Genomic DNA, 26,919 nt, shown 5'->3' with positions numbered 1-26,919 from the left:
TTAATGCTGCAATAAAAAAGATGTCCTCCTAATCGCCAATATAGCTTCGGGCCAGGGACGAATCATAGCTAAAAAGAAACAAAAAAAAAAAAAAGAGGAAACAACTATTCAAATTTCTAACAACTCTCCAAGGAACGATAGTATTGGTGGAAGCACAGCGTTTTGATGGATGGAAGATTTAAAGAAATCAGCTGCGGGCCAAAATGGCAGAATTTTATTATTCCAATCACATTATATCATAGACACTGTCAAATTTTTGTATGGGAGATGATAATCTTTCATACATTTTTCTTTTATTATTATTATTATTATTATCATTATGCAAGTGGACCAAAGATGGAGATAGAGGAGGATCAACTCATCTTTATATAAAAGCAGCTAATTAAAGAAGCGATTTCGTATAAAATAAATGCAAATTTTAAGAAGAGGAATGTATATTATTATTATTTTTTTGAAGAAATAACATAAATAGATTCGAATAAACACGAGAAGAGGGGGGAAGATGGTTGATAACCCATCACCCTCTTTTAGCTTGAGATGCTCGATAAAATTCGAAAGATGGAGAAATTATATGTGTATAATAAAGTTGCTTTTAAGAAAATAAATTGCACATTAGTCAAAAGACGATATAATCGCTTAAATAAATCTAAAACAACGAAACATTACGAGTGAATCATGTTTGTAAATCACGACAAGTGATAGCAGAAAAGATGTTGCTGCTACACACTTTACAAATGTTAAGGAGGAGGAAGAAGAAGAAGGGGCATAAAGTGATGAATAAACTTTACAAATGTTGTGTAAGAAGAAGAAGAAAAGGGGGCATAAAGTGATGAATAAACTTCAACATTATTGATGTTAAATTCATGTATTTTAATCTACTTCATGAATATCTAATTATTTTCTCTGGGAATTTGTTTTCGTGGTTTCTTTACGATCAATAAACATGTATATATAGAATTTAAGCTGTATCTACACGTTAATGAGAGCCTTCTACTGCTTATGAGGCCTTTTAACGAACGTGATAACATCTCGTTGAAAGCAAATGTTGAGAACTTTAAACACGAACTTACTTTTTCCACGTCATGCGAATTTTGTTTCACATGGCTTCTTTGATAAATTGAGTAATTAGAAGTTTAAAAANAAAATATCGAAAATATCAATAAATATTTTAATTTTTTATTTAATAATAAGCTTACTTTGTCGAGATAAATGCACTATTGTGCAGAATTCTTGTAAATCTTCTAGATTTTTTGCGAAATTATTTATGCCCAAAAAGTCTTAATTATCCTATACAGAAGAGTGATTTAGGTACACAAAACTATATAAAATATTCTGTATTATATGTTTGTATAAATATATAAATTTTGCACATTAAAAATGTATAGATAAATCATAAATATTGCTTACAAACTTATGAAATCGATAGGCACACTCTTACACGTTTGTATGCTTATGCTGTATGTTACTAGTGATTGCACAGGGCCGGCTCAGATGTCAGTTTTTCGGGCCTCAGACCTCTTAGAAGGGCCCCGCACTTATATTTTGAGGCCCCACTAATAACTTTTTCCTAAGGCCCTGATTACATATTCTTTTATATAAAGGGATCCATCAACTTTTAATGCGTTGATATTACAAAAATACTTTAGCATCAATTAAAAAAATTAGCATTTAAGCTTCATTCATTAATTATTTAATGAGTATTAACTAATTTATAACCTTGGTTAATAATCAATTGTTATACAGTGGAGCTTTAGAATCAGCACAGCTCTTGAACTGTCATACGTTGTGTATTGTTCGTGTAACAATAGGATACTGGCATATGAAACTACATAACAGAAACTTCGAGTTATTTTTAAAAAATGTACGTAAAGTATGCTATAATTTGCATAAAATTGTGCATACAAATGCTAGAGTTTACGGTGAAAAGGTAGTCTTGAAATTTGAATACGTACGGATAGAAGGGATATTAAGAGCGTTTGGACACTTCCAGACGTAGAAGGGCTCCAAATTTAGCATAAAACACGTGATATAAAATTAATTTACAGTTTCAGAGAGGGTTTAAGCTCTATATTTATGGTTAATCTGGGCCCACATCGCCTATCGCAGGCTTGTGTAGTGTAAAAAGTAAGTAAAATTCTTCAAAAATAACGGCTTCTAGTATATTTAAAATTGATTTTGTATGTAGAATAACCATATTATTGCGTGAGATATAAAATTTTGATTGATTTAAATACTAAATTTTAGTCGTGCAAGAGTTTGTTTAAACTTATATCACCGCCTCGTATATGAAACATTTATGATTAATTAATATAGAAAAATGGTAATGAGAAAGCAGTAAACGAGTTATTGTCTTATTTCCTTAGTGGGTCCCTCTAAAAAAAGTACAATCTTCCATCCATATTGCTGTAGGAACAGTCATAAACTATAACATAAAAAGTAAGGAGGTTTCATAGGGATATTTGAAATTCTGTACAATGTTATGGTTATACATTCTGCATACAAATTACGTTATAATCTACTAGAAATAACTACAAACTCACTTTTACGGCGATTTTTTCTATCTGAAAATTGTTTTTTCTTTGGTTATTCTTGTATTTAGAGGCGTGGATGTCGAGGAATAGAGGATGAAGACCACGCGACGAATTGTCAATTATCATGAGCACTGCTAGCTGAATGTGAAGTATTAAATATTGAAAAATTGGCTAAAAATATTTAAAAATATCTTCTAGAAAATGAGAAAAACATAAGCAAAATTGTTGGCATTACGTACAAAACAAATATACAATAAAAAAAATTGAATAAAACAATAAAAAAAATAGGCGCTAACATAATGTTTATCAGCTGAAAATGGATATACCAAGGCCTCATTGTGACACGGGCATGCCCAGCCATGGCTTTTTTACTAGTCTCATCACGCTGCTCATTACTAATACTTCTTTCTCGATCTCTGTCTGTACAATGTCTCTAAAGAAATGGGACCAGGGGACTCAAAAATGCGTAAAACGATGCATTGGTTGATTGGTTTGATGGGATATGGAAACATAACACATGGGCAACTTGTCTCTCGGGGACTTTCTATGGAAAACTGACCCCTATTTAGGTGTTAGATAAGTGAAGAAAATCAGGAAAACCCCAGTTAATCGGATGCTAACTTGCTACCAATCACCATGCCCGGTGGTTTTATCCACTCAGCCATTCTGCCAAGCCTTGAATAAAAAATATAGGGCTGACATAGACGGGGCCCAAGCCCAGTCACAATGCTTCATTCTTCTCAGAAAGAATAATCCAACTAAAAATTCTATTTTTAAAATTATGTTTACGAGCCAAGCTATTGAAATATTTATATCCATGGATACATAAATGTCCCGTATGGCATCAGACATGAAAATGTCGATGAAATCTGCGAAAGAAATGATATATAAATAATACGTAAATGATCTCATAAATATACATGAATAAAATAAATTTTTCCATCATTTATCAAGAAAAAACTTTAATTTGTAACATATTCGTTTCATACTTTTACACAAAAGACTAAATTTGGGGCCCCTTTTCTATTTGGAGCAAGGTCAAGGAGCCCTGTTAGGACCTCCTCCGTCTATTAAACACTATCAAACTATCAAATTTTCAAGAACACTAACATAATTAAAGCTACTAAAAATGGTGAGAATTGACAAAGATTATCTAAAAATAACTATGATGCACGTAAAAATCCTTGGATTTATTAAGAAAATACAGTATTGAATAAACCCATAACCAGATAGTTTAAGTCTGTGATTTACATAGTAAATTCTGTGAGGAGATTTAATGGATAGGGTATAAACATAAACATATTAATTCTTTAATTGCCCTGTTCATCCTAGGTTTAGTTGGAAAGTTTTCTTTTTTAGCTTAGCTAGCTGCAGTTAACAATGATTTCTTCCATGGTATTGTTTGTTGGGTCTTATTCCAAGTCATCAACGACCAATCTGCTGACACAGAAAGTTTCTGTTGGCTTGACATGTGATTATTTTAGTTCAAATTACCGAAAGAAATCATCCCCCTCCTGTACTTAACTTCGTACGTTTAGATTTAGAATTGTCCTTTTCTCTTTTTAAATACGTTTAGAGGCCTATAATTTACAAAACTGCGTACGAAAACATTAAAAAGCCTTTAGCAAGCAATATTTTAAAACGTCAGCAATTTATTTTCATTATTAATACGCAAAAATCCACAATAACTTTTAAAATTACAGTGATTCGCTGTAATTGGTCAATTTAAATCGAATCGAACCATTCAAGATCGAGGATTTCTAAACAAACGTTTTTTCGTCATTTAAATTTTCAAAATTGACCAATCAGCTGCGAAAACGGTATTTAAATCGAAACGAATTGAGTAAAGTTAATTACAATACATTTTTAATGCTTATAATTAACTTTTAATCAGATTAGAATCATTCTAATTGGTTAATAATTTAAAAATTCAAATTACGTCATAAAGAGAAACACATAAAACTCTTTAATTGGACGATTTAAATATTTGATCATCCAATTGGAGAAAAAATCGTTTTTTTTTTTAAACTTTAGGCGTTTAAGTCATAAAAGTGGAGAGAGCTGATTGGTACTTTTAAAAAATTAATTTTAAATTAAACCAATGAGAAGAATATGTTTTTAAAAAAAAGCACTTTAATTATTAGTGGTCATTTATTTAATGGCTTTCTAGGAACAAGCCCAATAAATTTTAACTACACAGAACTTAGGGGTGAATCTATTTTATATTTAAACAAACCTTTCAGCACTTCTTGTATGGGTATCGATAATCAGAAGGGAGTAAATCCTCCCGAGACGCATTTCCTCATTAGAGAATGAACAATAGACAACTGCATCACTTTTATTCCAGTAGAGATCGGAGGAGCTATAACAATCAATCGAGTGAGACTCAATTGTGTTAGATACAAATTAAAGCTGAATGATAACAGGAAAATGCAATAAAAGACAAGAACGTGTTACACAAAGACACTTTCTGTATAAAATTAAATCTATAATTAGACAAACCGGTTGAGGTTTATAGGTTTTCTTCCATTGCAATTTGTCTAATCTGATTCAAGATCATGTGTTTCTTTACGAAACTTTCTAGCATCTTTTGATCTAGATTCCTATCATCATCGTCCCTCATCTTATATTATCTTTTATCTTGCCTCAGACATCTTTCTTCAACACTGTATCAAGTTGGCATCATCTTCGACCCCTCATCATTATTCACCAATCCAATCTTTCCTTAGATTTTCTCTGGTTTTTTTAATGTAAAAACCATCTTTCTTCCTAAATTCTTTACATCATCTTGGTGCCCATCATTATTCATTAGCTCTAATTCTTATGGACTCTCTCCCTCACCCATCCAATTCTTGGTTTTTCTAGTTCCTTCATCAAGTCATTTTTTTTTGCTTTGCTAGAATCGAGACGTTGCTTAAATCATCTTCTCTCCTTCATCATCATTTATCAGCTCCAATTCTCTTCCGTCAGGCTTTTTTCTACCTGTCTGCTGATGGCCTTTCACCATCATTGTTCGGCTTCAAGAAGGAAGCTGATGAAGAGGTGTCTCCCCCTTCGTCACTCGAAGCTTTGCTGGTGTCAAAAGTTTCAAAGCACCGTTCACATAACAGGAAACAAGAATTTTGAAGAGAAGGGAGGTTGTTCCGATGACGTAGTACGTTTCATCCAACTTAGCGAGTCTCATTAATTGCGAGATGCCCCGCCGTGTGTCTCCACGTGAGTGTGCATCCGACATCCACTCCTCCTCTCCTTCGATCAATTCGTCCTTCTTTTTACCCGAAATTCCTAGCGCAAAACCATCTCAATTAAATTCTTCTCGGGAAAACTGCGTTTTTAATTGAAAGAAACTGCTTAAGGCATAAGGCGGCAACGCGTGTGACGTCAGAAAACTTCTACCCCTTCATTAATAAAATTCCCTTAACTTCTTGATAGTAGTTCTTTATTATTATTATATATTATTCTCTTCTTTTTTACGTAATAATTCATGCAGGAATTTGCTACCACTCGAATAATTAACGAAGCTGTAACGGTACGTGATGTGGTGGCGTCACGGTGACGTGATAGAAGACAAATGCTTTCTGGTCATATCCTATCGCACCATATCAGTATCTAGCGGCGATATCGATGTACATGTCCATCCAAATATTGAATCTTAGTCGTCACGCTACCAACTTTTGGGCAGTTACGCCAAGCTTTCACGTAACGTTACGTTAAGAATAATGTATATGTTCTACGTCTTGAAGCAGACACTTGATCGATACTGATACAGTGTACATATATTTTTTTCCTTCATTAAAAACACCAACGTTGCGTGATGGTAACATTCTTGGTGGTCCAAAACAGAAACAATAATTACAGTCAAGGTGAGAATAGAAAGTTGGTCACGTGTGACGGGGGCCGAGTTACGCTAGACTCACGTATGCGGACTTTGCAACTTGACCACGTAATTCTTGCTAATGACCTTTTGTTTTCTTTTCATATACTCGATTCCAAAGAGAATAATTCCGGGAAGGAAACTGGATCGATTCCTCCCGTCTGTGTGTCTGTTCTAATTACGTAAACTCTGTTATGACACGGTATCGAGCAAAGTTGAAAGATTATTATTATTATTAAATTTTTAAAAAGGCCATACTTTTCCTTTGCCCAATTTATTTTACAACTTGGCGATTCGAACGTGTAGTCATGTGTTGTGTGTGATGACACGAACTGAGTAGTGTTTTATGCGTGTTTTTTTACCCAATGAGGAGTTCGAGATTCATATTTTCACCCCCTCCCACATAGTAAAATTTTATGAAATTTTTCGATTTAAAAGGCAAATTTAGGGCTTAAAAGTCTTGATACTTTGAATCACGAGCGGATTTTCAGGCCAAGATATAGATTCGAAATACCTTTTTCTTTGAGCTTAAAAGCGGATACTTAGGCTCAAAATTCGCATAATTAAGATGTATACCTTACAAAAAAAGAAACTATTTCCGGTCAGCCATTATGCAAATCACGTGATTCTCCAAACACACTTCCTCCTTCATTGTACACGTGATCAAAACGTATAAAATCATCCCCGTGTCACGTAACACACACAAAAAAAATCTACAATTTTTGTGACATCGCGGTCATCATTTCGCACGTAAAATCCATACAATAAAAATTGTAATATGGGGTCGAAAAACTCGTGAGATTTCAGTTCTATAGATTATTTAGAATCTATAACATAGACCTCCCTATACAGGTCACGTAATCCCGGGTTACTACAAGAATCAATTTTTTCCCCCTCTTTCTTTTTTTTTCTTGTTTTCTTCTGGTCGTTGATCGAAAAGGTGATTCAAAGTGACTGGAAAAGAACGAAGAGTAAAATTCATGGTAGCGTATAGCATCGGTAATGGTAAAAGAAGACATGGAAAGTGCCATACATCATAGCAAATTACAGAAGCTGAACACAAAAAGTCGGTGTCTGAAGTAACAAATGACTTGTCCAATCACTTATACCCACCCTTTTTTCTTTTTCTTTTTTAACACTTTCCCCTTCTTCTTGTCTTCCTGCGGTTTTCTAATTACGTCGTCTTGTCGCATGTCCACTTTCTCTACTACTACTTTTTTTTTCTTTTTTCTTTCCTGCCTTCTTCTTCTTCTTCTTCTTTGCAATGGTTCAATCGATGATGCAACAAGTTCTTCCAGTTTAATTGATGACACAAATGATTAAATGGAAACGGAGAAGCCGCCTTATGATTCATTAAATTGTTAAATTCTCCCCGGTCACGCATCCGTGTACCTGGAATGATTTTTGCAGACTTTTGCTCTCTCGCTGCCCCCTTTTCAAATTCCGAACCCCACACTGAGGATCCAGTAGAGTGGATTCAAATCCGGAAGCGTTTAATAGCTGCCATACTTAGTGATTTTTTTTCAGAATTTTTGCACTTCCCTTTGCAAATTTCATTTCCCCATTGAGATTCGGTGAAAGGGGATTCAAATTCAAAGCGTCTAACAGTTGCCATATTGAAACGAGGTGCTCTCTGGTGTTTTTATTAATGAAGAGGGTGCTTCACGCTGCTCTGATTGAAGGACATTTATTGAAATAAATTACTTATCGAGTTATTTTGTATCGTTCTCAATCATTTTGGATTTGCGGGAAGATAATTACCAATTAAATTTGCAAAATAAACCTTTATTGGTGTTAACAAACCAAATGTATGATGTTTACGCTAATTCACTAGGGGTGATTTTAATCGATAGGAGAGCTTTGAAGACGTTTCATTAATTCCGTTAATAAATAATATCCAAAATGTAAGTTTTAATGCGTACTTTATTCATTCAAGAAACCGAAATCAGGACCAAAATTTAAAAAAAAGCCACCAAAAACCGTGGGTTCGAATCCTAAGTGAACCAAATATGTTTGGCTTACTGAGCAAACCAAGATCTAATTTATCATAGATAAATTAGATCTTGGTTTAGTATATACAAGATCATATATAAGCTTAACACGCTACACTTTAGTACGGCCTGAAGATACGAGTTTACTGCTGAGGGCCTCATGCTTTTAAATTTATTACACTTGATGGAAGAAAAAAGGCCTCTTATTGTTATAGTTTAGGGCCCCAAACTACAAGGTTACAGTTAGGATATCATGTTTTTAAATTTATTATTTATCCTCTTATTTTTCACAGGCAGAAAAGTCAAAAATAAAAATAAAATTTAGTTGCTATTATTTGACGGAGGAGGAAAGGCTTCTTATTGTTACAGTTTAGGCCCACAATTTAAATAACTCCTGCTCCGAACCCACATCTTTTAGTGGGCCTACCACAAAGAGTTCTATTATACAGTAATACTTGTATAATTAAACTCATCTCGCTTTAGTGGTTCGGATTTTATTCACGATCATTTTCCCTTCTTAGACCTTAAATTTTTTTAATAAAGTAAATAATAAAGCTAAAAATTCACACGTATTTTACTTAAAGATTCTATCAACAATTTAAAAAATACATTTTTATTATTTATTCATTGAATTCCAGTCGAACCTCGATATAGCGTCTCCGAAACTGGCGCTAAACCGAAGAGCCTCAAATAGTAAGAATTATGTAAAACAATGAGGCCTACAAACGAGTATGATGAGTTTTCATTTCTAATCTACGGGGGGTGGCGCTATATAGGAGGAGATGCTACATCGAGATTTTCGACAGTACCGTATTTATTGCAATTATACGATTGAGTATTAAAATTTGTACTCATTTCGTCCGTCTGTTCGCTTGTCTGTCCTCGAGTTTTCCCGGAAACAAAAAATCTCCGAGATTCGTTAAGGTTGAAGGTCAATCACCCCGGCAAATTACTAAATTTATTTACGTAAAATTTTAAGAGAAACCCTTCAATTTATTGCAATAGATGCAATTTTTTTTTTACAGGATAAAAGGAAAGTAAATCTAATAATCTTTTGTATATTTTAACTTTTAAAAAACGTTTAAATGATCTCGCCATTATTGTCTTGGGTAAAGAATTTCGAATGTAGTGACTAGCAATCCGGAAAAAAGCACGTGAACCACAAAATTCTTCTCGACAAATCTTCCAATTGATTCGTAGTTTGTTTTTTCCCCCTTCCTTCTCTTCCCTTCCCTTCCCTCCCTCCTCCTCCTTCTTTTCTTCGGAGTAAAGAGATTCTTCGAGTCACGTGACCGAACGGTTGAGTTGAATTGTTTTGTGTCTTTCATCTGACGTCATGTAATAGCGAAAGGAATTCAAATTTGTTCGTATGTCAATCGCGTTTTGTCACAGTTCATTAACGAAATTGCCATCCTGTCACCAAACGAAACGATTCGGTAATTCGTAGAGTGATGAAGGTGCTCCGGTGGCAGAAAGAAATGCTATTATAAGTTCTTCAGATTTACTATTTATGGATTGGACGGAGCCATTTCTATCGATTGGCCCAAATAGTTTGGGAAGGAGCCAGATGCAGTTAGATAGCAAAGGATGGTATCTTCATGGCTTTTCGGAATTTATTTTAAATTATGCGATTAGATACTTGTGAGTGCTCGACGGAAGCGTGATACTTCACGAAACGTGTAAAATCACGTCGCGAACTGATAAACATTTTCGGGGCGGAGCAATTTCAATCGAATAATTTAGGAAGGAGCCAGTTGTAATTCGATAGCAAAGGATGGTATCTTCACATATTTTACAGAATATATCTACCTGTGAATATTAAATTCCACAATTACAAACTCGCAAACTGTTGGAAAGAAGAGTGACAGATCACGAAACGTGCTCAAATCACGTCACGAACCAGGAAACGACGGAGTTCAAAGTTGAAGAACGGTTGCAAAGAGCTTAAACGTCATCAAAGTCCGTTCGGATCGCGGGTTCAAAGAGCGAATCAATTACAAGCAGAGTCGGTGATGTTATTGGGTTTCAACCCGATACACGTGACTGGCCGAAAACATTTTAAAAATGGCAGCCGGGGTGAGATCACGTGATGAGGCAAAGAAGCTAAACGGAATTAGCGATTCATTTACATGACAAAAAAAAATAGTTTCCTGGATTACCAGTTACGAATAAAAAGGTGCAGCTTGAGTTAATCGGCAAGAAAGTAGAAGAAGGGAGATAAGTAGTAAATTAGTGAAGCGAGTTTTTCGAGTAACGGGAGCCGTTTTGAGAGTAAAAATCACGTGTCATTTTGGAAACTGGTAGCAAAATCCGTGCCGCATGCACCCCCTTCAATCACCAAGATTCGAAGGAGGACGTCTTTTCAATCAACATTATGACAGTTGAGCTGGAGCCAGAGAGAATAGGACTATTATCCCAGTCCCGAAGCTATTTTGGTCCATTTTCCCCTGACAATGAGCGGAGGTGACAAAAGCGTCACACATTTTCCCATACACCAAGCGGAGAGAGGGGTCGCTCTCTCTCTCTCTCTCGTCCTTTCCTGGCTCCGTTCACCCCCGCGCGGAGAATGGAACGATCCGACGGTTGCTAGACAACTCGTACCGACTAGTCGCCAGTTGCCGAAGCGATGAGTGGAGGAGCCACGACGGGAACCGACAACTTAGCCTTTATTGCACGTTCAGGTGTGTTTGGTTAGACAAATGGAAAGGTGACACAAGAAAAAAGATGTCTCCTCATGCCATCTTTATTTTAGCACTGTTAACATGTAGCGTCACCGGACAGGATTTATTAAAAAGTGCACAAACTTCGAAAACACCAGAAGGTAAGTGAGAAAAATTAAACATATAATTAATGTAAGGAGCGCATGGAGTTCTTTGCTCATGGTCGCTCCGAACGCGACTTTCTTTGTGTAGGAGCGTGTTTAATGCCTAGTTTTAATGCTAAACAGTAAAGGATTATCGTCCCGGGTTGATAGAACAATAGAAGAAAAGAGAGAGTTAGATAATCGATGGAAAGAATTATGATTTATCTGCAATCAACTCGTTACGAAGGCAGATGAATGCCAGAAGCAATGGTAAAAGAATCCTTCCAATTCACCAATGGCAATCCTTAACGCTTGAAAAAATTCTCGGGCCATCCTTAAGCAACTTTTATCTCATCTTACGGCGTAGATAACAAAAGAAAGGCATTAAAATTAACTCGGCAATACGCGCCAGTAACTCTGCACAATCTTTCTAAACGATTGCAAAGCGACTGGAAATTTGCATAGGAAGGAAAGGTTCGAGCTGCAAAAGAATGAGTTTAGGAACCGTTTCGGGGGCCTCCAACCTCCCTACAGATTAAGAAAACACACGCAGTTATTATTTTCGTAGCGGGTCCTCCCCCTAATAAGATTTTTCCCAGTGTGGGCACAGAAGCGGTGCCCCCGGTCATGGCAGTCTATATGGAAATGAGTGGGAGTATCGCATTCAGAACCCAAACCAGTCTTTGCCCCGTCGTGTTTATCTAGCACTGAGTCACAGGGCACTTTAATTGTTTCCCTCACAGGTCACGGACCCTGTTTTCTAAAGCCCCAAGGGACTGAACTGTCAGGGCTCGTTCCGAGGTTAGCTACAGACGGGTTATTCTATGCTTTATTTAAATCTGCCAGTAGCACAAAAAGACGCAATTCTGGTTTAGTTTTTTTCTTTCCCCGTGTTTTTCCGAATCCTTCTTCTTCGGAAAAAGTTTTCTTGAAATTTATTTTCTCGTTAGTGATGATGCGCGCGCGCGCGCGCCCTTTTCTTGCTTCTGCTTTTCTTCACTTTGCAAACAGCTGGGTTTCCTTGGATGCTGCAAAAGATAATTTTATTTGTTTTAATATTTTTCGCTCATTGATTTTCCAGTTAAAGTGAGACAATTAAGGAGATTAGGCACGGAAAAATCAGCGGAGAATGGACAAAATATGCGGAAAAATCTTTGAAAAAACTGAAAAAGAAGTTTGTTTTACGCAACTTATATTCAATTAACTTCCACTCCCCAATTCTCTATTTATAAATTAACATTGCACAGAAAAACTCGATCATTAAGATTAACCATTCACTCTTTCGTTTTACCTTAATAATATATATATAAAAATCGTTACAGCAATTGTCTCGTCCGTCATCGCCACCGCATTTTTTCCATTGCAACTTTTATTTTTATAGATGTCTAATTAACTTTTACAGTATTAATCCATCAAGCGAAGCGAAAAGTTAACCACAGAATAAGAGAATCAACAAACCAAAGCAAAGTTTTCTTCCAAGCGGAAAAAAGGATATTGTTTTAGTGCAAGGACAATAAACCACTAACAGCATTTAACCAATTGATATTGGTGGATCCTACCTTCAAAAAGTTAGGAAATCTCGGTTTTTTTTAGTAGGAAATCTCCGAGAATTTATCGATAAGGATCCTTATACTTGTACATGTATACAAAGATAATTTTTATTGATTTTACTGTCCTTACAAAGCAGGAAATGATGTAACAGGAAATTGTCATTTTTTAAAAAGATTTATAGTGGTCGAACCACCTTGTACTTTCCTTAAAAAGATTGGAAACGGCCTTATTTATACCAAGACTCACTCCAATTTAAATTTAATTTACTGTTACACTATACTGTTACCTACGTAACGCATTCGTAAATACTTAATTTAATGATTAAGTAGGGGAATGGTAAACGTTCTATGCATGTTAAACCGAAGTTTGTAACGTTTTAACGTGTTTTTCATCACTTCCTTCGCGATTTAATTTTCTTCAGTTTAAATTAATACAAAAGCGAGTGTGTAAAGTGTCCTCCCACGTTAACAAAATCATTAATTCTTCGAATGAAAAGGGTGTAGAGTGCTAAATATAAATGACAAAAGCACTCATTGTGTTATAAGAGATAAAGAGATTTTGGTTATAACAGAGTTATTTTAGTCTGACAAATGCTCTCTTTTATCAGTCAAGCTTATTTCTTTCTAACTGAAGACGTCAACACCATCTTCTAAGCAAATTGAAGGTATCAGTTGGCCCCAGTCCAATTGTATAGCTTGTATACATAACGAAATGAACTGGAGTTTAGGAATGCGAGAATTTCGATTTGTTCGCTTTAATTTGATTAATTCTGTTACTAACTCGTTGCTAAATGTGTTAAGTAGTAGATAATTATCAAAAAAATAAGATAAATTAAATGGGGTATCACCGAAGGCCTGCTCTGTACAGGGACCTTCAGAATAGTTACAATGATTTTTGTAAGCGCTCGAATTTTAATTTTATAATAATAATAATAATTTGTCTATAACTTTTAAAATTATCTCAGATGATTGGGATGATGATGATTGTATATAAATTTCTTAAGGGGAATTGTACAGTTTGTTTCCAAAGCGTATAGTCAGTCACCCCAGCAGGGTTGGACTTGGCCTTAAGCTATAAGATATAACAGGCCCTTTCTTTTCGCCAAGTAATCGTACTTGTAAAAATGCGAAGCCCGAAGCTATAGACCAATAACCGAGGCCCTAGTTGTAGCTTAAGAGCAAATTTGGCTCTGAATCCTGGTGTTAGATAAATACTAGAGAACATGGTTTATATCATAAGAATTCAAGTATATAACTTGGAATTTTAGCATTTGAATGTTATTTATATAAAATCGAAGATATTTTTTGATTAAATAAACAGCTATTTTAATTAAAAACACAAAATCATAAATAAAAACAACTATTAAATCAAAGAAATTCATTTTTTACGATTTGATTTATTACATTAAAAAATCAAATAAAATCCATTAAAAATAGTAAAAATTATAAAATAAAAGTGTAAATAATTCTTATTTGATAAGGAGATAAACTCAAAGCTGTAGATGCTTAAAAAATTTCATTAGAAATATTTTAAAACAGATCTTAACAAAATAGTTGAAGAAAATCTTTGCTTATCCTTCCGAAGTAGGGGAAGATGACAAGTAGAGATTGATTANAAAAAAAAAAAAAAAAAAAAAAAAAAAAAAAAAAGAGGAAACAACTATTCAAATTTCTAACAACTCTCCAAGGAACGATAGTATTGGTGGAAGCACAGCGTTTTGATGGATGGAAGATTTAAAGAAATCAGCTGCGGGCCAAAATGGCAGAATTTTATTATTCCAATCACATTATATCATAGACACTGTCAAATTTTTGTATGGGAGATGATAATCTTTCATACATTTTTCTTTTATTATTATTATTATTATTATCATTATGCAAGTGGACCAAAGATGGAGATAGAGGAGGATCAACTCATCTTTATATAAAAGCAGCTAATTAAAGAAGCGATTTCGTATAAAATAAATGCAAATTTTAAGAAGAGGAATGTATATTATTATTATTTTTTTGAAGAAATAACATAAATAGATTCGAATAAACACGAGAAGAGGGGGGAAGATGGTTGATAACCCATCACCCTCTTTTAGTTTGAGATGCTCGATAAAATTCGAAAGATGGAGAAATTATATGTGTATAATAAAGTTGCTTTTAAGAAAATAAATTGCACATTAGTCAAAAGACGATATAATCGCTTAAATAAATCTAAAACAACGAAACATTACGAGTGAATCATGTTTGTAAATCACGACAAGTGATAGCAGAAAAGATGTTGCTGCTACACACTTTACAAATGTTAAGGAGGAGGAAGAAGAAGAAGGGGCATAAAGTGATGAATAAACTTTACAAATGTTGTGTAAGAAGAAGAAGAAAAGGGGGCATAAAGTGATGAATAAACTTCAACATTATTGATGTTAAATTCATGTATTTTAATCTACTTCATGAATATCTAATTATTTTCTCTGGGAATTTGTTTTCGTGGTTTCTTTACGATCAATAAACATGTATATATAGAATTTAAGCTGTATCTACACGTTAATGAGAGCCTTCTACTGCTTATGAGGCCTTTTAACGAACGTGATAACATCTCGTTGAAAGCAAATGTTGAGAACTTTAAACACGAACTTACTTTTTCCACGTCATGCGAATTTTGTTTCACATGGCTTCTTTGATAAATTGAGTAATTAGAAGTTTAAAAAAAAATAAATAATATTAAATATATATATTTACGTCGAACCTCCGATAACGGCCACTTCTCGACAGCGACCACCTCTAAACGGCGGCCATTTTTTTTCATGAACTTTTTCGAACGAAAATGTATACGTTATAATCTCCGAACAGCGGCCATTTTTATGTTCCCATCAGTGGTCGTCGTTCGAAGGGTTTACTGTATAAACCTTTAACTCAAACTGCTACGATTAAATGATAATAAAGTCGAACCTCTGAATAACGGCCACCTCTAAACGGCGACCAGTTTTTACGAACCTTAAACAAAAGTGCATACAAATTAACCTCCAAACAACGGCCATTTCCAACAACGTCTATTATTATTATTATTTTTTTATGTTGCGGTCAGTGGTCGTTCTTCAGAGGTTTGACTGTATTTTTGTCCCTTAATTAATAAAAATTTTTAATTAAAATTTAAAATTAATTCCAATTAAATAATCATTTAAACTTACAAATAAATATCAACAAACAAAATTAATTAATTGCAATTTAATATAATTAATTAAAAATCATTATAAAAATTGAAATAACTGCAATTTAATTAATTTATGAATTAAATTTATAAATAAATACATATGATTAATTAATTAATTTTAAATTACAATTAAACCAAAATATAGAATAAAATTAATATATTTTAATTTATGTTTTATCACTAAATCAGCCATTAAAATCCATGGAAATTAATAATTAAAATACATGAAACCTTAAAGTATGACCGTTGTTTGGAGGTTATTTTGTATAAATTTCAAAACGAAACTTTTCTGAGAAAATGACCGCCGTTTAGAGGTGGCCGTTATTAAAAGTTCGACTGTATTGTGTTCGTGATTAAAATACAGTCAAACTTCTGAACAACGGCCATTGACAGGAATATAAAAAGGTGCCGTTGTTCGGAGGTTATTTTATATGAATTCTATAAAGAGATGTTCCTAAAAAGATGGCCGCCGTTTACAGGTTCGACAATCAAACTTTAAACAACGACCATGATAGGAATATAAAAAATGGCCGTTTATTTTGTATGCATTCTAAACGAGACGTCCCTTTAAAAAAATGGCCGCCGTTTAGAAGTTGGCCGTTGTTGGAGGTTCAACTGTATTAAATTTTCTTTAAAAAAAAAAAATATCTTCTTTTTAAATCCTGAATTTTAATATAGATACATATTAGAAACAGGATATTAAACATGATGATGATGATAAGATACAATAATTAAAATAAAAATTAATTAAAATTTTGTATATAAAATAAATTTCTTTTTAAGTTTGAAAATAAAAATAATTAATACAATACAAATATAAAAAAATCAAATATATAATATAAGAGTTAAGAGCAACATCCTGTAACCATGGATACACTCTTGCTCATCATCCGCATCACTTTCATCATCTTTACCACTAACTACCGCATTAAAAATGACGATGATATCTACTTCATCATCCTCATATACGCATGTATATATATATATTATCCTATGTGTTTGAGTTAAAAGATAACTTATCAGATTATATTTTGGAAAAAATATAAAATGATGCCTTCTAAAGAGGGGGGCGACAGACTTATCAGTCTGTACTCGTTCTGTTTAAGAAAATAAATTGCACGTTAGTCACATGAATTTTTAATCAGATGAATAAATCTGATGCCATGTAACTCGTCCCGTGAATCATGTCTTTATGTTACGATGTTTAAAGCGTATACAGCTTAACAAAGAAAGGTCAAAAATACGAGGGAGACAAACGTATAATTTTTTTACCTGTTCTTTTAACGGAAAAAAGGGTGTAAATTTATAAAAATAAGAGGGATTCTCTCAGTACATTGACTTAAAAAGTTGATTGTCTTAAGGTTCTACGAAGCCTTTTCTCATTAAGGTTGACATATTCTAACGAAGATTGCGTGACGATTCTTCATTTTCTCATAGTTTTTTTTTCTTTTGGTTACTTCGGAGGGGGTTGGTTTTCGATTCCCCCCTCCGTCTCATCATGGCCGAAGCGGAATTGTTTTTGATCTGGATTTTTTGATGAATAATTATGAAGTTTCTTGATGTTACGATAGCATTTATTAGAGCTTTACGAATTTTTAACAGCACGAAGATTGTTTGCGCTTCGTGCTCCTACTCCATTCTCTCCTCTTAAGACTCGGTTTTATGGGGGATGAGGTGGAGCCAGTTCGAATCTTTACACAATAAAACGTTTTAAATGGCTCTTTATGTGGACCACCTACCGCTTAACGTTTTCGAAAGAGTCTTCTCGTTAAAAATCCCTTAAAATTTGAGGTTTTTTTTGTTTGGATTAGACCATCGCGTGACCACCCCGAAGGCTTCTTTTAGGAAATTAGACCCCATTTAGATGACCTTCTAGCGATTTTAATCGCGGAGTATCGCATTATTCGATCTATGGAGAGTAGCTGAACCTTAAAGATTAAGAGATCCTCAAATATCATATATGGATCTTGGACACGGATGGGGAGGGATTTCGGATTTTGGCCATCATTTCTTCATCCAATTTTTTTATTTTTTGTGTTCTGTCCGAGTGAGATCACGCAACCGGCTCAAATTTAACGAAGGGAGAATAAATTTTGTAAGGAATTCAACATAAAAAAAAAGACCAAGAGCGAATGTTTAAAGGAGCCACGATAATTGGAGTTTAGTCATTGTATACCCTCACGTGCTCCCTCCCCCACCTCGTCGTCTTCTTTTACGTGCTTACCCGAGTTGTTTTCAGGACTGGCAAGGAGAAAATCTGATTTGCTTCACCGCCTCCGACTGCTCTTACCCCAATGTCTGTGCCAACAATTTGTGACAGACGCATGAATGACCCCCTGACTCCTAGGGTGAAGGGATCCCCTGTTCCTACCCAAGCTGTTTCTCTCCACCCGAAAGTTGTCCAGGGCGTGTGAAGGATGTTGTTATATTATCTGAACTTCTATTTATTGTCTTGTTGAACAGCCAGAGAACCCCCTCCTTGTTCTTTACACTGACAACCATTGGTAAATTCTCGTGGTTCTTCTCCCTATTCGGTTTCACTTTAATCATCCTAAAGCACATCTTAAGAAATTAATAAAAGTCTCTTCCCCCTTCTTACTCGATTATTCATCCTCTATCTATTTAGAGGGTCCTTTAACAGATTAAACTCTGTGTAAATGCCTGCACTTACTGGAAATTACACCCTTCCGTATCCCACACTCCCTTGTTTGTTTTGAGTGACGCCTTGGTTTACGTCACGCGTGACACCTGATTTGGGTCATGTGTAGATGAAATAACCCATAAAGGTTCTTGCGGTTTGATTTGATTCTAAAAAACTTTAACAATTTAATTAAGTTTAAGTGTGTTTTTTAATGGGGATGTTAAATGTAATTAAATTTCGATGCATTGTTTATCGAGTGTGAGCTTTAGAAGAATGTTTAATAACCTTAGAAATTGGGGTTTGGCCTTTAGAAAATCGTCTAATGAGTCTGTAAATGAATTTTTAATCAGTTTGGCCTTTAGAAATTCGTTCTTTTTCCTTAAAAGGGCCCCTAACAGCCTTATTCTCTTTCATAAATTGCCTATAAAGACCCTTATTCTTTTAACAAAAACTATATTCTCTCTGTTAAAGAGCCTTAAAGCCTAATTCTTGTCTCGAAAGGGGTCTTTTAAAAGTTCTCGCTAATGAAAGGCCTCTGATCCTTAAATTCTCCCTTTAAAACGAATTTGAAAGGCATTCTAGCCTTACGAATTAATATTTATTATGCTTCTCCACAATCGTAGATATCAAACGAGACAAATATCTTGCTTAGAAAAGTATAAATGATTCTGTATATCAGATTAATGCATATTTTAAGCATTAAGCAACGATTTCGACCTCCAGGAAGGCATCAAATGGCTTTGGCCTTTGAAAAAATAATCGATTTGGCCCTTTAGGAATTTCAATCAATGGTAAACCAGTTTGACCTTAAAGAAATTCATTCTTCAAAACATCTAGCTTAATTCCCGTTTCCTTGAAAAGGCCTTTTCTCTCTCATAAATTGGCTCTTTAAAAGCCTTATTCTCTTTTATAAATTGCCTTAAAAGGGTTATTCTCTCATAAATAATCCTTAAAGGCCTTCTTCTCTTTCATAAATTGTCATCAAAGGCCTTATTCTTTTTATTATATTCTTCTCTATAAAAAGACCTTTCAAGCCTTATATCCGCGCAATGCCATTTAAATTCGGCCTTTAGAAGGACACTCTTTAAAAAAAATTTCCAACGAGTTCGACCTTTATCAGGCGATCCAACGAATTTGATCTTTAGACAAATGGTTCCTTTAAAAAAATGACCTTTGAAAGGTCAAAAGATTCTCATTGAAACTAGCTTCAAGAAGAAGGAGGATGTTAACTCGAGCGTATCTTTAAAGAAAAACTATCCTAGATTTCTAAATAAAAAATAAAGAAGAAACGATTAAAGTCTAAGGGCATAGAATACTTAAGATAAAGCATTTTACATCTGCAAAATCAGCAAAAATCAGCAAAAAAAGAAGAGAAAGTGGCAAACCGATCTTCACATCAAAAGAAAAAAACTTTGCAGAAAACACATTTAAAGTAACCGACGTTTGCGATCTGAAAGAAAAAAACGATCGATTTTAAAACTTCAAACAGTTGAAAATCCATCAAAGTTGCATACCAAAAACTTGTAAAATGAAGAATTTTACAAGAAGGAAGATAAGAGAAATTATTTTTTAAATATATTTTTAACAGTTAAAGCGGTGTAAAAAGTGTGCACCAGACTTTGAGGACGTGTCCTTTCTCTTCTGTGAAGGATTTTCAAAGACCAAAGCTTCTTCTAAAGAGAGTGCCTTTTTATGGACTCTTTCTGGGATTTAAATGCGTTTTTTTTTGTAAAGAAGAGCCTTTAAAGTCTAGATAACAGAGACTTTTGCGAAGCGCTTTGGAGGATCCTTTGCATGGTGTAGTGCATGGAAAGAAGATCCTTTGTAAGGAGTAGAGACTAGAATGTAGATTTTTTTGCATAGAGTAATAGAATAGTACTTCATGCAAAAGAATCTACATTTTAGTCTCTACTCCTTACAAAGGACCTTCTTTCTATGTTCTACCATGTAAAAGAACCTTCATTCCAGTCTACTCCTTACAAAGGATCTTTCTAGGCTCTGAGCATAGAGAGAAACTCTACTAAGAAGTAGAGCATACAATAAAGGTTTCTTGCAAGGAGAAGAGCATAGAATGAAGGTTTTTTTTTCTTTTTGCATGGAGTAGCGCCTTTGAAGAAAACTTCGAAAGATCCACAGTCTTCTAAAGATCCTTCGACAAAGGATAAATAATAATAATAAAAAATACTTAAAAATATAAGAAAATTATTAGAAATTGATACATTTAAAGGATTGATGTGTATCAAAGGAGTATATATGGTAATTATGTTGGAAAAGAATGTTAAGCCCGGTAGCGGGGGATGAATAGAAGCCGGAGTATTGTCCTTTTTGATCGAGCGATTTCGTATCCTTTTGTACAAAACTCATAAATTTTCTATGGGCACAGCAGGTAGCGACGTGTTATTGTTCCATAGATGGCTGTAGAAAATGCTCAATGGGATGGAGTCCCAGTCCAAGATACTTATCCTAAACGGGACGTGTAATTGGAGAAGGATAGTCGGCTTCTATAGTAACACCTGGTGTGCCAAGTGTGACGTGGCCGATACCAATCGATCCAATTTAAATATTTACATTAGCATACAGAAGTGGTCTTGTACGTGTGACGGATTTTTCGGGTTACCCCCTTTTACCCCCACCCAAATTTTTCCTCCCCCCGCATCTATATATCCATTAGTTTGCGTGACTGAATCACTTTTTGATCCACTAATTGGCATTCGAGCAATGTCGTGTAATGATGGGTTGTCCTGTAACTGGAAAAAGTCTTGTTAGGCATTAAAGACCCCCTCCAAATTTTTTTTTTTTTACTTTTCTAACAAGTAGAAGGGTTGAACCTGCCATCCTTATCCCGAAACTGAATATTAATAACGTTAACTTTGAGATATTAATCATGGAAGAACCTGAATAGGACCTCTTAAAGAAGGATTTTATGACTCGAAAAATTCGTCTTTTTTTAAATTTATTTTTTAAATAACAATTGATATTTTTCTATTGAGATGGTTATCTAGTTTCCGGTTTTTTTTTTTTTTTGCTTTTAGTCGCTTTTTGATAGAAGAATCTGGAAATCTCTAAGAATTCGAGCTTTTTATACGTCCGTCGGCTTGTCCTGTGCGTGCTAAATTAGTTAAAATTAATATATACGGACAGGCATACAGACGAATAAAAATTTAGCCTATATATATAGGCCTATATAGGCTATATTTGGAAGACGAAATATTAATATGATCCTTTCGTCTCCTTGTAAACAACGGACATTTCTTCAAAAACTTGTTTTTTTCTTTTTTTAAATGCATACAAAATAACCTCTAAATAACGGTAACCTGCGAACAACGGACACCTAAAAAGCTCCCATTTCTTGGTAACATTTTTTCGAACAAAATTACATTACAAAATAAAAATAACCTCCTAACAGCGGCCACCTGTAAACGACGCTATTTTATGAACTATTTTTGAATAAACACCTCCAAACACAATGGTTATTTTTTAATATTCCCGTCAGTGGTCGTTGTACAGAGGTTTGACTGCATGTACAGTACATTATATACAGACAACTCAACAGACGAAAAAAGTGAAGTTTATTGCCTTTAAGTAACCTTATTCTTTATAAAAACTAAATTAATAGAAATGATTTTTTTTGAATAAATTACGTTCCTTACATTGTTCCAGAGCTTTGTGAAAATCTGGAACAAAGTATCGACATCAAGTAATCTGTAGAGGCAATGTAAGTGTTTCATTTGACTATAATGAAACAAAATGGCTCCCTTTAAAAGCTTTAACTCGTATAATTCAAGTGTTGAAGCAATTCAATTGAACGTATACATCGATAATGCTGATTGGTTCCTGCGTTTCGACGTTATTACGCGAAATTTCCAATGTTTCAACATTATTAACAAAGGTTTTGTTTGCTTCGATAAGGAATTTTGCACGATTTAACGTTAAAATTTGCTAGTTAATGTTACTATACGAAATTTTACTCACTTCTCATTAAGATTTGCTTGTTCCAATATTATTTCCAGAACGTCAACTATATGACACGTCTAATTATAAGAAATTTATATTGGAATTTCTTAGCAATATTTCACATCACTTATTCCTCACACCCCTACCAAAAAAAAAAAGACAAACGAAGATTTAAGTGAGTCATTCCTCTTCATAATTTTTCAATCAACTGGCTTTAATCCAAAACCAAAAGCAAAAAAAAAAACGAGGGGTAAAGAACCAAAAAAAATCCCCTCCACCATTTCTACATTTCTCTTCTTAACAGGACGTCTCTGAAGGTGTTTCAAAGCAGAACTTTAGACAAAAAAAGTAAAAAAAAAACACACCCCAGTGGTCAAGTTCAGATATAAATCTTAACTTTCTACCAAAAAAAAAAAAAAAGTGGGCCACCCCCCGTGTACGTGGTTCGTTTAACACGCGCAGATATGCAAAACAGGAGATAAGAAGCATTCAAGGCTAACTCCCACGCGCTCTCAAGGCTCACTAATAGAAGTATTTTGTCGGAGGTCCTGCAAACTGAGAACGAGTGACGATCTGTCAAGGGTCCACCATTTGTCATTAATCATCTCGCAGTGTCTAATGTGGGAGTGCATCCATTGGCGGCATTTTTTTGCCCCCCTCCTCCTCTTCCTCCTTCCACTTCTCTTCTTCACTCGGCGCTGCTGAGATGGATAAGTGAGTTTCCGTGTAGTAAAAGCATACTGGGATGCCCCGGATGCGAAACCTCGATAAATCTATCACGTGACTGCACTTTACCCCCTTTAACACCTTTTTAAATATTTGTATTATGACGTATCCCTTTTCGGGGTTGTTGCGCGCGAGTTATTAACTAAAGTTTTCGACTTGGCCACTCCCCCCGAAACGCTTTCGAGGGGTGAGAAACGTTATACAATGGAGTCGCGTTGAATGGAGGGAGGGGATAGGGGTAGGGGTAGGGGTAGGGGTAGGGGGTAAGGGAGAGTGAGGAGCGCGAGACGGTTTTTAACTATAATACACCCAAAAATTCTCCGAGGACCGACGATGGAGGAGATATTTTTGACGTGGGAAGGGGGGAGGATAACGTCACCCTTGAAAAGCGTACAAAATGAATTTTCGGGGGATCGAAAGGGGATAAGTTGGCTCCCTTTATGCGAAAATGTTGCCAGAATTTAAGCTGTGTAAGCCATATGAACGGACGAAATTTTTCGAATAGTTTCCTTTTGTGAGAAGTGTCTAGAGGTAAATCCACTAACAAAAACTCCCTCCCCGCAGCTAACACCCCCCGAATCTCGATTTCTGCACCATTCTCTCCTTTAAATCATTGTGTAAATTTATGAAATTTTCGCAGTAGGAAACGGCATGCGAAAACCCACTAACAGAACTCCTAGTGGTTTTTTCTTAGTGGGATTTTTAAGCTTTCGACAATTCAAAAAAGAAAAAGTTTGAATTTAGATTTAAAATTCGTCTCATTTGCATATTAAAAGAATTCTCATCTCTATATTTAACTAAACAATCCTCCAAAACTACTACATATATAGTAGTTTTGGAGGATTACCTCATTAAGTTTCTTTGAGGTTTTCAATTTCCAAATTTAAATATTTGATAGATTCACAACTAATTCGGAGGTTTATGCTATTTAAATTTAAAGGAATTCCGACTAACTCGAAGGATTTTTTATAACAGACAGACCCCCGAAAGGTACTAAACATCTAGTTGTTTTTAGAGGATAATTATTTATATTCTTTGAGGGGATTTGTCATCCAATGTTTTTAATTTAAACTCTGTAAAATTATCTTAAAATAAAAGTATTAATATGATTTATTTTTAGAAAATAATTTATAAATTATATAAAGAGTTAAAATAATGCAAAAATCTTATACAGAAATTCAAATTTTGGGTTTTAGGTACCTAAATTCTATCAAAACAGAGGGTTTTTTTTTAATAGTATTTAACGTCTTAGTCGAAAAATAGAGGTTTTTTCCAGAGTATTTAACACCTTTTAGTTGAAAATACAGATTTTTCTCAAACTAAAATATTTGTTAAATTTAATCTAGAAAGAATGAAAGTAGGATATTACGAAATATTTTAGAGGATTTAGTGGTATATAACTTAAAAATCTAGAGGGATTTTGTTCAATTTAGAGTATTTTGTTTTTATAATAATCTACTGACAGGTTATGTATCTATTGCTGCTATAAATTTATGCTGGATAAATTGCTAAAATACCTTGTAAAGTCATAATTTATCAGAAAAAATCTTATGAAAAAACTACTAACCAAACCACTAAATCTGAATTTCTCACTAAATTTCTCTTTAATATGCAAATCACAGTTTAAAAGCCAAGGGAAAGGGAAAATATTTGAAATTTACTCGTTTCTAGTAGCATTTTTTAAATTAAATGTTTAAGGATGATTTTTTTAAAAATATTTACTAATAACAATTTAAAAATTAGTTGGAAAATCCTCAAATTTAATAGCGAAAACCTCCAAAATAGTCGAGTCCTTCGTATTTAGTAGTGTAGAACCTGCAAAAGATGCGAAACCCTCTGAATTTAATAGTACTAAATTTCGAAATAATTGGGGAAAAAACTCTAAAGTCGATTATTATAAATCTCCTAAGTAGCTAGAAATCTTTTAAATTTAATTAGAGTCCTTCAAGGTTGTTAGAGATCTTCTAAATTGCATAGTAGGATCATACCAAACAATTAAAATCCTCTAAATTTGTTAGTAGAATCCTATCAAAGCCGTTAAAATTCTGCAAATTTGTCGGTAGAAATCCTCAAAATTTAATAGTAAGAATCTCTAAAATAGTCGAAAATCCTTAAAATTTAATAAGAATTCTTCGAGAGAGTTAGAACATCTGTAAATTTAATAATATCAAGAATCTCCAAAATAGTTGGAAATCCTCCAAATTTAAGAAGTGGAAATCCTCTACTTTCGAAGAACAGCCCACTAAAATATTTATTACAGCGTTAAAATCGATTTATTAAATAATTTCGGACGCGCTTTTTTTTACGATATCAGAGGTTAAAAAGGCGGCAACACTTATAGTTTCGGAGGATTTGCTAGTGGTATCTGGTAGGTTTTTCAGGGGATTACTTAATCGAAGACGTTATGAGGGAGGATTTTCGTTCGATTCTTTGCTTTCACGTCAGATCGGACGTCTCATTCATTTGGGGGTAGGAATGGATAAGCGATAACGATTTAAGAGGACAATTTTCGGATGTTTGGCGGCATAAAATGGTGTGGAACAATTAAGGAAACCCGAACCACAAATATGGGGAGGACAGGGGATCAACTTGCAGCACCATCTGGCCTTGTGCAGTGTGGTCTGTCAGTCACGCAGTAGAGTTAGAGAGTCGCAAATTGTTCGATGCTCTTGATGGATGGATTCGGTTTTACGGAAGACAGCCTCTCCATCAATTGATCCACCATTTTACAAACTGCATCCTTCACGTCACATGACTGAATGTTGCCGGTTAGTAATATCCTTGCCCTCATTTATGGCAAAGTTTCGTGGATTTTTCTTTACTTTATCTTCCTCTTTCTCTCTACCAATATTTATTATCTTGCTTAAATTGCCAGCAAATCTCCTAAGATGTCTGCCATACTCAGATAAGGATTGCAGGGATTTTTCTATGATGACGATGATACTTTCTTGCTTCCACACTGCGCCATTGAGTCTTATAGTGCCCTTGCCCGATTGCTGATTGTTTTATTTAATTTTCTGACTTTTTTGGGGGGTCCTTAAAAGTGGTTTAAATTTCCAGAAATTCGTCAGATTTTAAGATCGCTGCTTAGTGTTATCAACGCCCTTACTAAGCAGGGATCTTCTTAAAATAATGCTTATAAAGCTTGAAAAATATGATGAATTCATCAGGATTTTAAGGATTTTCTGTTTAAAATCAGTGTGGTTACTGTTTAATATATGAAAATTATGATTAGAATGCTAAAAAATGGCTTAAATTCAGCAAGGTTTTAAGATTTTTGCCTTTAATTAATGTGAATCCTCGTTTGGAATGCTGAAAAATGATTCAAATCACAAAGGATTCAGCGGGATTTTCTAAATTTCTGGTTAATATTTACGTGCATTAAGATAATTTCTGCACAGGGCGTATTTTTTAATCACATTTTCATCAGGAGAAACACATTTTTGGAAACGTTTCTTATCAGCATACCACGAAAAAAATCAGCTTTTGTAAAGAGCTTTTATTGTAGATTTTACTTAAAATTTTAAGCAAAGCAAGCTCCTGGCAAAGAAATTCCATAAATACTTCCAAACATTCGATGGAATTTCCAGAATTTCCAATAATATCTGCAACTTTCTAGTGAGAGAACGTTACTTATTCAAGAAAATCTT

General features: G+C 34.4%; 1 protein-coding gene across 1 annotated transcript in view; it reads left to right on the top strand.

Annotated features, from left to right (window-relative positions):
* The first annotated feature begins 10,953 nt into the window (after positions 1-10,953).
* LOC111613785 (inactive tyrosine-protein kinase transmembrane receptor ROR1-like) overlaps positions 10,954-26,919 on the top strand; it is a 50,113-nt gene continuing 34,147 nt past the window's right edge. Inside the window, exon 1 of the mRNA XM_023355136.1 lies at positions 10,954-11,217. Within this exon, the coding sequence (XP_023210904.1) occupies positions 11,121-11,217 (97 nt within the window). The 5' untranslated portion in view covers positions 10,954-11,120. The remainder of the gene's footprint in view (positions 11,218-26,919) is intronic.

Source organism: Centruroides sculpturatus, unplaced genomic scaffold (genome assembly GCF_000671375.1).
Source record: "Centruroides sculpturatus isolate CEXI.00-Female unplaced genomic scaffold, Cexi_2.0 scaffold2, whole genome shotgun sequence".
Classification (NCBI taxonomy): Eukaryota; Metazoa; Arthropoda; class Arachnida; order Scorpiones; family Buthidae; genus Centruroides; species Centruroides sculpturatus.
The sequence above is the reverse complement of the archived record's forward strand: the minus strand, read 5'-3'. Positions and strand labels throughout refer to the sequence as shown.